The sequence below is a fragment of the Chlorocebus sabaeus genome, chromosome 21 (assembly GCF_047675955.1).
Source record: "Chlorocebus sabaeus isolate Y175 chromosome 21, mChlSab1.0.hap1, whole genome shotgun sequence".
Taxonomy (NCBI): Eukaryota; Metazoa; Chordata; class Mammalia; order Primates; family Cercopithecidae; genus Chlorocebus; species Chlorocebus sabaeus.
Genome location: NC_132924.1, coordinates 57,622,619 through 57,635,160, shown reverse-complemented (window position 1 = coordinate 57,635,160; position 12,542 = coordinate 57,622,619). Strand labels below are relative to the sequence as shown.

The following is a 12,542-nucleotide window of genomic DNA, read 5'->3' as shown; positions in this document are numbered from 1 at the left end:
GTGATAATGTTGCTAAGCTTTGTGTCACTACATGACAAGCACGCTCCCTTCCAGTTTCCACTCACAATCTGTGCAGTGCAATTTAGGCTTGCTCCAGTACACTCTTCAGAATCCTTCTAGCCTTTGCCCACTGCCTGTTTCCAAGCTACTTCTCTGTTGTTTTTTTTTTCTGTATTTGTTTTGGCAGCATCCCTCTTCTATTTGCTGCATTACAAATTATCACCAAAACTTAGCAACTTAAAACAAGACATATTTGTACATTACCATGTCTGTGGGTCAATTTAGCTGGATGCCTCTGACTCAGAATCTCTCCCAAGGCTGTAAGTAAGGTGTTAGCCAGAGCTGTGGTCATCCAAATGCTCCACTGGGAGAGGATGTGCATCCATGCTCACTCACAACTGTTGGCAGGACTGAGAAGACCCACTTCCAGACTCCCTCATGTGACTTGGCAGGCCTCAGGTCCTCACTGGCTGTTGTCCAGAAACATCAGGTCATCAGGTCCTTGGGATGTGGGCTTCTCCCTGCTCATAACATTGCAACTTCCTTCCCAATAGTGAGGGCTGAGAGAGAGAGGGAGAGAGAGAGCAAGAGGACAAAAGAGACACAAATCATAGTCTTTTTTTTTTTTTCACCTAATCTGAGAAGTGACATTCCATTACTTTTATTGTATTCTGGTTGTTAGAAATCAGTCGTTCAGCCCTCACTCAGTGGGAAGGGAGTATACAAGGGCATGAACACCCAGAAAGCAAGGTCACTGGGGTCATTTTGGAGTCTGCCTCCTGTAGTAGGAAACAGAGTCCTGGCTTCCAGAGGATACTTTCTAAAAGGAAGGGGATAAAAACTGAAGAATGGATTTGAGTTGTTAGAAAAGATTTTATTGGCAAATAATGATTTTTTTGGTCAAAATTTTAGGAAGAATAATTTTTCAGCAATATTACCAATGACCTGACAAGCTGAGAGCCTGAAGGCAAGGAACACAGAGGCCATGTGAGTAATCTAGAGAAGGATTTTAGATGTTTCTTGACTTGGTGACTAGACAGTGAGAATGGAGTGAAAAATCAGGAAATACTCCAAAAACAAAAGATTGACAAGAAAATTTTGAATGAGTTGATAAGTGGGAGAAAAAATAAATATATATGCTGGGCCAGGCATCATGTTGGATATTTTGCATATTTCATTTCTTTGAATCCTCTCAATATCCTATGAGATTGGTATCTTTTACACCATTTTATAGAAGAGATCACAAAAGATACAAACTAAATGAACTTGCTCACTGTTATGCAACTGCGACATTAGGATTTTTCTCTCTTCTGTCCCTCGTCTCTCCAACCCCAAATGCTTTTTTTGTTGCATTAGTTGATGGTGTTGTCCTGGAGAAATAAGGGATGGTGAAAACAATCATAATCATAATGTCATGCAGTCATTTAGCATATTCTAGGCACTGTGGTTAACTCTTTCATATCACCACAATGAATTCTCATAACAACCTCTTTAAATGAAGAAGGTGCTGTTATTCCCATTTTATAGATGAACAAACAACATTCAAAGAGACTAAGTGTACTAACATTATAAAACTAGGACACACAGATGTCACTGACAAAAAAAAAAAAATGGAAAGAGAGATGCTTCGGCAGAGAGAGGGATGCTTTTGCCAAAAGCCCTTGGATGGTGGGTGCAGATTTAGGAATTTTAAACATTAAAATGTGAGTTTGAGGTTTTTCTCCTCCAGGGAAGAAGCGGCTCTCCTCTATTCTCTCACAGAAGTGCATCTGAAAATACATAGAACCAAATTCAAATCCAGTAAACAAATTCCAACAAAAACTGCATAATTAAGGCTATTTTTGTGATTAGCACCATTTAGTTTCCCTGAATTTACCAGAGCAAACATTGCTACAGCAAAAATTACTGCTAATGGTTGAACCTAACAACAAGAGAAAATCCCCAGAAGGGTCTTTTAGGCCCCAGCTGCAGCTGTGTTTCACTATATTTCATCCTGGAAAGCTGAGATTAACAGGAAAATCAGGCTCTACTGTGCTATGCAGATGTGGCTACAACTATCTGAATTTATTCAGCAAACATTTGTTCAGTGCCCACTATATGCCAAGCAATGTATTAGCCACACCAGGATTGCAAGGATAAATTGTACCTGGCACTCTCTAGGAATGTTCAGATGAAAGAAGTTGATGAGAGAAGGCAGATAAAGAAACGTCAAAGCATTATGAGTGATGTCAGTCACACAGTGGGAGCATAAAGGAGTGAATTAGGAAAGTCTTAAGGGCAGCAGCTTCACAGGATGTTCTCATGTACACGGTTATTCATCTTGAAGCCCTGGGGCAGGTTGGGGCCAGTAAGTGAGGAGGACAGAGGCATGGAAGTTTTCTTGGGCTTGGGTAGAAGCTGGTGCCTACTCCAAACTGGGAATATGAGTAGAGGAACAGGTATATATAGAGGAAAGGAAAAGTTTTACTTCAAAAATGACCAATTTGCTTATAAAAGATTCATGTGTTGAGGTCTTCTAGGAATTTACATTTATGAGACCAAAGTTTAGCAAACGTGGTTACAAGATACAGATTGGAAAATCTTTAGCCTGTTGCTATTGCAGTATTGACACCAGCAGCAGCAACAATAGCAGTCACTTGTTTTGAGCACCTACTATGTGCCAGACCTTGTGTTAAATACATAAGCACCATGTAACTTAATCTCATGACAACTTTCGTATGCTAAGCAACTGTTTTGTCCTTACTTTATAGATGAAGAAATTAAAGGTTAGATATAGACGCTAATTCCCAATGTCTCAAGGCCAGGAATTGAACCCAGGTCTACGCGACTTCAAAACTAAAATTCTTTCATTGATCCCCACTTAACCAACTTACCAATATAACAGATACTCTCTGTTCCTTCTGCAAAACCTAGACTGATATCTATAGCTCTCATGAGTGTCCCAGGCTCTAGTATGTCTGCATATGTCTCCCACTAGTCAAAAGTTATATGTTTACCAAGAGACAGAAGCTGTTGGTTGTACTTGTTATAATTACGTTATTTTATAAAATGTTAAGTGATGTAATATGTGTGTAAAGGAAGTCGTTGTATCTATGAAAACTTAATATAATGTTTTGGGAAGATTTAATAAAGACTGGAAGCTCAAGAAAATTAGGTGTGAGAAGGAAATATAAAAGATAGGGGAAAACCATAAAAATCTAGAGAAATTTTGCATTCCTTTTGCCTTGGAAGGATCTTTTCCATCTATTTTAAAGATGCTACAATAATTTCGTAGACTATATTTTATTGTTGTAGTTTATACAAGAGTGCATAAAATGTCAGTCAGCAGACCCATAAGCCAAGAGGAAGACTTGACACTACAATTAAAAGATAAGCAATAAATGAATACTTCTATGATTTAAGTTAACATAAAATGGTATGCATATGTGTGTGTGTGTGTGTTTGTTTGTCAGTGATTCCTCTCTATATTGCAATTAACCCACCAGTACTGCTCCTGATTCTTTCAAAAGGGAATTCTATATACTTGCCCAGGTTAAGCATATTATGAGAGAAGAGAAGAGGGCAAGAACTTTGGAGCCCAGTATACAGAGGTGTGAGTCTTCAAAGTGAATTCATGATAATATTCAAAGCCGTGGAAGGTGAATTTCAATACAACAGGATTATCCACCCAGGTTTGGGGTTGGGATCATTAAAAAGTATATTCCCAATTTTTTTTTTTTTTTTCCTGCAGAACTTTAGTTTCTGTAGACTGGAAGCATCATAGCATAGAAGAAGGAGCATGGGCTTTGAAATATGTTGGATGTAGCTTCAATAATTTAACTAATTGACTTTAGGTATGGTCTCTGAGTCTCAGTTTCCTCAAATTAAGATAGTATGGTAACACCCATATCCCATAGTTGAGGAATGTACAATGCTGAGCACACAGTAAGTTGCAAAAGTATTGCTCTTCATTTTTTACCCCTTTGTGTGGGGCTATTAAAAATATCATATATCATATAATATCATATATATCATATATTAATCAAAAAGGTAGGTAAAGACATGAAAAGGAAAATTTACTCTCTCTGTCAGTTTTTTACCCAAAAAACTGTTACTGCCACATTTGAAGTGGATTTGCGTGTTAGGACAAAGAATTTCAAGAAAATCTGGTTACCTGAAAGATTTTTAATTTGAGCAGAAATAGAGCTAGATACCAATGGAAATACTTTATTGAAGTAATTTCGTGTTTTGTTGGTTTGGGGTTTTTTTTTTTTTTTTTTTTTTTTTGGTACAACATTGTTCATCTTCCTTTGTAAATGGCAGATTTAATCCAATCTAATTTTGAGGTTTACAACATTCTGCTGACACATTCCATGTTACGTATTTTATTTGCAGTGTAACCACAAAAACAATTTCCATTTTCAATAAAGATAAAATATTAGAAGAATCTATTTTTCTTAGTCCACTAACTGTAACTTTTTTATTTCCAGGTATTTAGGAGATTCTGTAGTAAATGCATCCTTTATCCTAAAGCCTATTTAAGGGTGGAATGGCAACTGTTCAGGAAGAGAGAATTATAACATAATGTTTTAAACATGACATCCCTAGCCTATAATAAGTAATAAGTAGAATCGAGACAGCAAAAGACATATTTGTCCTCAGGATGCTTATAAGGCTAATTGGAGAAAGAAGGCATTAGTAAATGAAAAGATGAAATGAGTGATAAAAATTTTAACAGTACTGCAGGTAATTTGGGTATTGGGAAGGAGAGGATACTGGCAAAGTCCACAAAAGAATCGAGAAGAACGCTTAACAACTTATATTTCTGAAGATAATTTTCAAAATTAAATTGTATATGGATGGCAAAGTGCAACTTATACTTAGAGGTAAGAATTGCATATGTTGTGCATACGCTATTCCTGTTATTCACAGTAAGATTGTTAGTATAATATATTACTGCCTTCTTAACAAGTGACCACAGTTCATTTTCTTGATATTACTGAAAACCTCCTTAGGAAGTTCTGTATATTACCAAGTTAATGCATTGGCATTCTTGGATTTATTCTTTTAAAAATATTTGCTGAGATCTTGTTATATGTCAGGTCCCATCCTAGGCACATATTTATATTAATTCTCTCACATATAGTGAACAAGTATTTATTTTCAAGCTAGCAAAAGGAAATCAAATTGTTCATTTCAACTCATGTTTAAAATGTGCCACATTGTTATGGCTTAGTCATACTTTAAATTTAGCATAAGAGTTTCTTGAGTCATTCAATGCTGTATATAGTGAATTCTATATACCTAGTTTAAGCCTTCATAATAAAGGCTTGGGTTTTGCTGCCAGTTGTAATGATAGGGTTAAAAACAAGTACACAGTTTTATACCTCTATATGAAAATTTTTCAGCAACTTATCTTAAGATTACTTACTTGCCAGTCTTGCTGCTTTCCTGTTAATTAATTTCACTGGAATTTACCAAGTATTTGTTGGCTGTAGAAATATGTATGAACAGGAGATGAGTTAATTCACAGAATACAAAAAAAAAAAAAAAAAAAAAAAAAAAAAAAGCCAGATCTGGAATTAGAGTTATTTAAGATTTGTAGGATCTCATTGTGCTAATAAATAAGTACAAGCTATCTGACCAGCTGGCTCCCGTTCTTGAGCTACCTTCACCTGCCAGTGGCAAAGACATTTGAATTGGTATTTATAGTTTAGACATTTTCAGACTGATTTCTACAGAGATCTAGAGTTCCAGGTACTGAGGAGATATATAGGATCAAACTGGAGGCCACCAACCTCTTTTCCTTTTAGTCAAATCACCTGTGATTATATTTGGGGAAAATAAAGGTTCCAACTAACCTGTAACCAGTTTGGAAAATCATTGCTCCACATGGAATATTCTGAGCTTACTTCTGTACACAGATGCCACCAATGTCAAGTTCTCCATGATAATAGCCTCTGTGTGGGGAGGTAGAGCGTGAAGGATGCTGTGGCAGTGTGTTCATCATGGTCGATGACCTTCAAATTCCTTACTAGAAACTGTGTCCACTTTCAGGCTCTGCAATTTAGAGAAACGTGGAAAACTTGGAGAGAAATCAGAGCACAACCACAAAGACAATTACAGCAAATTACCTTTGAGGCAACTAGAATTATTTTATTGAAAAAGAGAAATCTGAAGGCAATTTAATAATGGTCTTTCAGACATTGGGAATTATTAGACTGGGATTAAGGACCAGATTTCCTTCATGTGCAAACATGGGCAGGGGGAAAGGTGAAGCAGGGGGTTCCTGCTTTGGCAGGAAGAATATAATACAGAATCAAAAGAAGAAAACGGCAATCAGATGCTGAGCCTATTTAATCAAAGGAATAGATCATTCAGTACACTGTTCATGAAAGTGTTTTAAAGACAATATGAATTCCTATCTCTGTTTTATGTGTTAGATAACGTGCTACCTGAAGGAATAAGGATGAGTTCAATGAACTTTGTCTTTTTAACTCTGTCAGTGATTTATCTTTAAATTATATCATAAGGTATAGATTTCAAACAGTTATTTTGAATTACAGTATCATAACTTGATGCTACCAGGAGAGGATCTACTTTCTAATAAAGTTAAGGAAATTAGTGGCAAAGAGGAACGTTTATTCCAGAGGTCATGAACTCAAATACCTACAGGGACCGGTGGGTATTACAAAGGAGTGAAGCTAACAACATGAAACAATATGGCATTAGAAAAGTTGTGGGGTATCAGAAAGCATATAATTCCTCTAAAAGGGGCAATCACTACTAACTTGCCAATTGTTATAATGTCCCAGTATGCCTATATTAACAGATGTTTGGCTTTCTCAAGGAAAGCTGGAAATCTAGAACTTTATGTGAAACATTTTTCTCACGTTGACAAAATATTCAGATTTATAAACGTGCTAGGCAGGCAAAACAGTACACTTAGTGCAGGCTGCAAGTTAGAACCTTTGGTTTATTCTTTAGCTCACTAGTTCACCACCACAATAATTAACAAGCAAACAAAACAGAACTGTTTGAACTCTAAAGCTTAGGAGAATTAATCAGCCAAACCTTTGCAAGGCTTAATTAAGGTCCCTTCCAACTCTGTGATTCGTTAAACTCCCCTTCCCTTTTCCTTGCTCCCACTGTTGGGTGGTGTATTCACAAAGAGAATTTGAAGAAATTACTTATTTCCCACAGCAACATAATTTTATTTGGTAAAATAATCAAATACTCAGATTGAAAAAACAATTCTTGTTTCTGTATTAAAGATGCCACTGATACTAGTAGATTTTTAGAAACGCACTTGTATATGGCATAGGTTTGTCACTTTGGATCTTTAAACTAACATTTGTTTATAACATTGACTGCATGAGGCATGCTTGACTGAAAAACCTACTTACACTTTCACCATTTGGGTACATGTCTGTCTTCTCTTTTATAAAATATTTTCAAATAACTCACCTCCATCTGGGGTAAGGACAACTGGATTTCTGAAATCCCCTTCCTTTCAGACAGGAGAATATGCCACAGATGAAGAAGAAGATGAGGTAGGACCTGTCCTTCCTGGCAGCGACATGGCCATTGAAGTCTTTGAGCTGCCTGAGAATGAGGACATGTTTTCCCCATCAGACCTGGACACAAGCAAGCTCAGTCACAAGTTCAAAGAGGTATGCCACTAAGCTGCAAAATATTTCTCTATGCATGTTCATTTCATTAAGTATATATTTCTGTTCAAATAGTATATTAAGAATAATCAGTTTGCAAATGAAAGCTTTTTAATAACAGGTTGTCTTGAGTCTCATTGAATTTCAAGTAGAATTTCAGTAAATCTCATTCCACAATCATTGATTTAAATGCTTATTTGTCATAGTGACATACATGTAGCCCATAATTTCAAGCAGTAACTTACATGTGCAGTTTCATGATGTTTAAGTTATGTTTTTTCAGTTTTACAGAAGTTTTGGTACCTGGTGATAAGCTGTTCTCTTAAGGCAGGGATTTCCTAAAAAGGCTCTTTTTGTCTTTCTGTTCATGAAATAGGTTTTTAATAAGCATCAGATGGCATACCCAAAGGGTTTACTCGAAGAGAGTTTAATACACAGACTTTGAACAGAGTTAATAGTACTAACAAGGGGTGTTGAAGTGCATGGGGACTGGCAACAGCAGGAGGCTATTACCATCAACATCCGCAGCTTTATAAGATGCAACCACTGCTAAAAGCTGCATCCTTGGGGCAAGGGTAAGAATATACCCTGACTCTGCTTTCCTTTTCTGCTGATGCTTCCAAACCCAGGCAAGGGAGTATGGTGATGCAGTCTCAGAGTCTGAAGAGGTCAGACTCCTGAGGCAGTGTGCTCTTAGAGAAGGGCCAAGAATAGAACCTTGGGGGAGGAAATGTGGGTAGCTTTTCTTCCAAAGTAACTTCTCAGAACCCTGACACATATAAAACAAAAACAGTGATTAACAGGTCCCCAAGCAGTTTATACTTCCTTGTTTTGGAAGAGTATTCTCCATCACTGAAGAGAAATATGTCATTATTTACAACTTGTTCATTTCTTATAAAGACTTTCTAAATTAACTGATATCTTCAAACCAAAGAGCAATGCAGAAAAAGAAAAGTTCTGCGGAAAGTGGCTGAGTGTGAGGAAGAGGTGTAATCTAGTTACCTGTTTCTCTGCAGCCCTTATTTGGTCAAAGAATATAAGTTATTAAGAAAAGTAGGTAGATGCCTTGTTCTCTAAGAATATTTTAACTCACAACCCAACTTTAACAAATATTGAAGGCAATGAGATCAAAGTAGTATTCCCTGGCAAAAGCCTATAATACAGCTCTTTCATTTTGCCAGGTAAGTATGACGCCTAGTCTTTGGTAGATAATTGAGCTGGAAGAAGGGTCCATATTCTTTTATGGAAGGTGAAGAGCCTACAAGGCACAGATAATATATGGAAAGTTATATCTTCCATTTTCAAAATTGAGCCAAGGACTCAAAGCTCCATAAATATTGTTTTAAGCATGCACCATTGTGTAGAGTGATCTAGACCAGGGGTTAGCAAATTACGATATATTGTCCAAATCTGGCCTACTTTTTATAAATAAAGTTTTATTTGAACACAAGCATGCCCATCTCTTTATTGTTTGTGGCTGATAACATACTGTAACAGCAAAGTTGAGTAGTCACAATAGAGACTGTATGGCCTGCAATTCCTAAATTATTTGCTTTCTGGTCCTTTACTGAAAAATGTTGCTGACCGTGATGTAGACTGCTGTGTAATCTGGCTGATTATGTGTAATGTGGCTGATTTATGTTTAGCCTGAGTAACCAGGTCTGTAACTTTCTTTTAGTTTTGCTTTCTAAGAGTTGGAATTTTGTCCTCACCTCAATAACAGGCAATATCACATCGTCCCACTTACAATTCTTTTATCTTCTTTTGTTTTACATTTAACATTAATATATTCATTTCTTCAGAATATTATCCCTGCGTATCACTTGTGTGGCACTCTTTTTGTGAAATTTCTTTATGTGATTAATATACATGTCCAAATATTATATAGCACTAGGCACTTTTAACAGGATTATGCACAAAACTTGGGGTGAGTGTAAAGGGTCATATTGTATTAGCGTCTTTACAAAGTTTCATGTTACAGGATTGTCTTAATTATTTTAAGCAAAAGTATGTTTTATTACTTGGGCAGAACACATTAGACTGACATTATCTCAATCAGTTGTACTTTGGGCCTGTTTTGTATCTATCTTCCTGCTAGACTTTAAGCTCCCATGTTTTTGTTTATTATCGTGTCCTCAGTCTTTGTATAATTCTTGGCATATAGTTAGTGGTGAAATATTTAGGGAATGAATGGCGTCAAACATATGCTGGAATTTGTTGTATGATATAAGACATGTACCTAATTTAACGTTTCCAAATAGCCAACAAAAGTTGGTTAACCCTTTTATTAAATGCTCATTTACCAATTTCCCTTTGGTAGGAGGGCCAACATTATTATCTAAAGAATTGTGCCTTTACCTTCTGAACTGCTTATGGCTTCATAGTCTGCTCCATCTTCTCATTTTTCTTCAGTGCAATACTATTAGAATATACATCAGTATTGATGGGCTAAGTCATATTATTCCAACTTTTCAAAAATTCCTTTATTTTTCAACTTATTCAAGAAAGTGTATGAATCACTTTATAAATACCCTTGAAAAATACTCTGCATTTTTTGTTGTAATTGTGTTAAACTAGTAAATTTGCAGGGAACTGGCGTTTTAAAAATCACATCGAATCTTTTAATCCAAGTTCATAGAATATATTTGTTTAATTAAAGCCTTTTTTCTCATCCTCCCTAAAGTTTTATAGTGCCCTTTATTCATTATGTAAGTCACATACATACTAAGTTACCTAAGTATCCAGCTCTAAGTAAAAGAACATATTACTGGAGTAGGTTAAATAAAAGCTGCCATATGGCCAGTCATGGTGGCTCATACCTATAATCTCAGTTCTTTGGGAGGCTGAGGTGGGAAAATGGCTTGAGCTCAGGAGTTTGAAGTTGCAGTGAGCAATGAAGGTTGCCACTGCACTCCAGCCTGGGTGACAGAGCCACACAACACCCCTTCTCAAATAAATAAGCAAAAACTGGGAGGATTAAGATGGCAGATAAGAGTCAGGACTGCTTGTGGCTCCTGCTTGGATGGACAGAACAGCGTGTGGAGACTCACATCGTGAACTTTTGTCCCAAGAACTACCACAGGAAAATACCAGGAAAGCCAAGAGAATCCACAGACCTTTCGAAGGAACTGGATCACCACTGCAGGCTCCCTGAAATGCCAAAAAACTGTGAGTCTGCTTGCTTTCTCAACAGGGAGGCTCCTGGTTTAGGGTGAGTTCTCAGCGCTGGTCATGAGCTGCCTGGAAATAGACTTGGTGCTGTTGTGAAGGGCATGGTGGGTGTGAAACTGGCTGTTAGGACTCTGGACTTCGTGGGAGCAGAATGAGGCCTATGACTGCCGGCTTTCCCCCACTTCCCTGGTGGCGTATGTGACTCAGCAGAGGCAGCCATAATCCCCCTGGAAATATAACTCCATTGGACTGGGAACCACAACCCCATCCCCCACAGCAGCCACAGCAAGCCCTGCCCAAGGAGAGACTGAGCTAAGACACTCCTGTCCCTCCCCCAACCTGGTGGTCTTCCTCTACCCACCCTGGTAGCTGAAGACAAAGGTTATAATCTCTTGGGAGCTCCATGGACCTGCTGACTGCCTGAGAAACCTGAATACTTAACCAGGTATTCATATTTTGCCCTAGGGCAAATATGCATCCTCCCTATAGGACCCCAGCTTATGTGCTCTTGAAATTGCCACCTCCTGACTGGAGTCCAACCAATATAAGACCAGCACACTAAACAAAAATACAACCAAGGACCCTTCTGAGTCCACATCACTCCCCTGCTGCCTCCATCAAAGCAGGTGCTGGTATCCATGGTTACAAGACCTGAAGATGGATCACATCACAGTACTCTTTGCAGATACTCCCGAGTACCAGCACAGAGCCTGGTAGTTCTGCTGGGTGGCTAGACCCAGAAGAGCAAAAATAATCACTACATTTCACCTCTCAGGAAACCCCATTCCTAGGGGAAGGGGGAGAACACCAAATCAAGGGAGCACACTGTGGGACAAAAGAATCTGGACAGTAGCCCTTGAATCCCAGATCTTCCCTCTGATGTAGTCAACCCAAATGAGAAGGAACCAGAAAAAACAGTTCTGGTAATATGATAAAATAAGATTCTTTAACACCCCCAAAAGATCATACCAGTTAACCAGCAATGGATCCAAACCAAGATGAAATCTCTGAATTGCCAGAAAAATATTTTAGAAGGTCAATTATTAAGTTAATCAAGGAGGCACCAGAGGAAGGTGAAGTCCAACTTAAAGACATCAAAAACATAATACGGGAAATGAAAGAAAATTTTTCAGTGAAATAGCGTGAATAAAAAAACAGTCACAGCTTCTGGAAATCAAGGACACACAGAAATACAAAATGCACTGGAAAGTCTCAGCAGTAGAATCAAACAAGCTCTGAAGAAAGAACTTCAGAGCTTGAAGACAAGGCTTTCAAATTAACCCAATCCACCAAAGACAAATAAAAAAGAATTTTTTTATAATGAATAAAGTCTCCAAGAAGTTTGGGACTATGTTAAATGTCCAGACTAAAAACAATTGGTGTTCCTGAGGAAGGAGAGAAATCTAAAAGTTTGGAAAACATATTTGAGGGAATAATTGAGGAAAACTTTCCCAAAAGAAAGAGAAATAAATCCTCGAATTACACCAAAATAGAACCTACTTAAAGCATAAATCTCACAGGACCTTTATAATAACACAATGGAAAAAAAATATTCAAGCAATAAACAGCTCAGTGCTAGAATAGTACCTCACATATCAATACTAACATTGAATGTAAATGGCCTAAATGCTCCACCTAAAAGATACAGAATGGCAGAATGGATAAGAATTCACCAACCAAGTTTCTGCTGTCTTCAGGAAACTCACCTAACACATAAGGACT

The 12,542-nt window shown here is 37.5% G+C and overlaps 1 protein-coding gene and 1 long non-coding RNA gene across 14 annotated transcripts in view; one reads left to right on the top strand and one right to left on the bottom strand.

The window, feature by feature from the left end:
- Nucleotides 1-412, bottom strand: part of LOC140709666 (uncharacterized) — a 64,914-nt gene extending 64,502 nt beyond the window's left edge. Inside the window, exon 1 of the long non-coding RNA XR_012090360.1 lies at nucleotides 265-412. This is a non-coding gene — a long non-coding RNA (uncharacterized lncRNA). The remainder of the gene's footprint in view (nucleotides 1-264) is intronic.
- PPP1R9A (protein phosphatase 1 regulatory subunit 9A) overlaps nucleotides 1-12,542 on the top strand; it is a 395,072-nt gene that overhangs the window by 316,431 nt on the left and 66,099 nt on the right. For all 13 annotated transcript variants that reach the window (XM_073009120.1, XM_038004639.2, XM_038004633.2 and 10 more), the window contains one exon: nucleotides 7,497-7,652. In XM_073009120.1, coding sequence (XP_072865221.1) covers nucleotides 7,497-7,652 — 156 coding nt within the window. The remainder of the gene's footprint in view (nucleotides 1-7,496; nucleotides 7,653-12,542) is intronic.